At 71.3% G+C, this 882-nt stretch overlaps 1 protein-coding gene across 1 annotated transcript in view; it reads left to right on the forward strand.

Moving 5' to 3' along the window:
• Positions 1-882, forward strand: part of BICRA (BRD4 interacting chromatin remodeling complex associated protein) — a gene marked incomplete at its 3' end in the record, with an annotated part of 21,718 nt that overhangs the window by 1,292 nt on the left and 19,544 nt on the right. Inside the window, 1 exon segment of the mRNA XM_027767218.1 lies at positions 55-789. Within this exon segment, the coding sequence (XP_027623019.1) occupies positions 55-789 (735 nt within the window).

An 882-nucleotide genomic window follows, 5' to 3' on the forward strand; every position in this document is an offset into this window, starting at 1 on the left:
TGGCGCGGCCGAGCGCCTGCCACGCGAGCAGCCCGCGGGGCTCCCTGGGGCCAGCCGCTGGCGGTGGCCCCAGGCCTCGGCACGTCACCGTTGGTCCCTGCGCCTAATGTGATCCTGCATCGCACACCCACGCCCATCCAGCCCAAGCCTGCTGGCGTGCTGCCCCCCAAGCTCTACCAGCTGACGCCCAAACCGTTCGCCCCTGCGAGCGCCACGCTCACCATCCAGGGCGAGGCCGGGGGACTCCCACAGCAGCCCAAGGCCCCCCAGAACCTGACTTTCATGGCCGCGGGCAAGGCAGGGCAGAATGTGGTCCTGTCCGGCTTCCCGGCGCCCGCCTTGCAGGCCAACGTCTTCAAGCAGCCGCCTGCCACCACCCCCGGGGCGGCCCCGCCCCCGCCCCCGGGGGCCCTGAGCAAGCCCATGAGTGTCCACCTCTTGAATCAAGGCAGCAGCATCGTCATCCCCGCCCAGCACATGTTGCCCGGCCAGAACCAGTTCCTGCTGCCCAGCGCGCCCGCGGTCCAGCTTCCCCAGCCGATCTCTGCCCTGCCGGCCAATGTAGGTGGCCAGATCCTGGCAGCTGCGGCTCCCCACGCCGGTGGACAGCTCATCGCAAACCCCATCCTCACCAACCAGAACCTGGCGGGCCCACTGAGCCTGGGCCCCGTGCTGGCCCCCCACTCCGGGGCCCACAGCGCCGCTCACATCCTCTCAGCGGCCCCCATCCAGGTGGGCCAGCCGGCCCTCTTCCAGATGCCAGTGTCGCTGGCCGCAGGCAGCCTGCCCCCGCGGCCCCCTGGTGCCCCCCCTGCCACTACCGTCCTCCAGGGAGTGTCACTGCCTCCCAGCGCAGTGGCCATGCTCAACACCCCAGATGGC

Source organism: Tupaia chinensis, unplaced genomic scaffold (assembly GCF_000334495.1).
Source record: "Tupaia chinensis unplaced genomic scaffold, TupChi_1.0 Scaffold000067_1, whole genome shotgun sequence".
NCBI classification, from domain to species: Eukaryota; Metazoa; Chordata; class Mammalia; order Scandentia; family Tupaiidae; genus Tupaia; species Tupaia belangeri.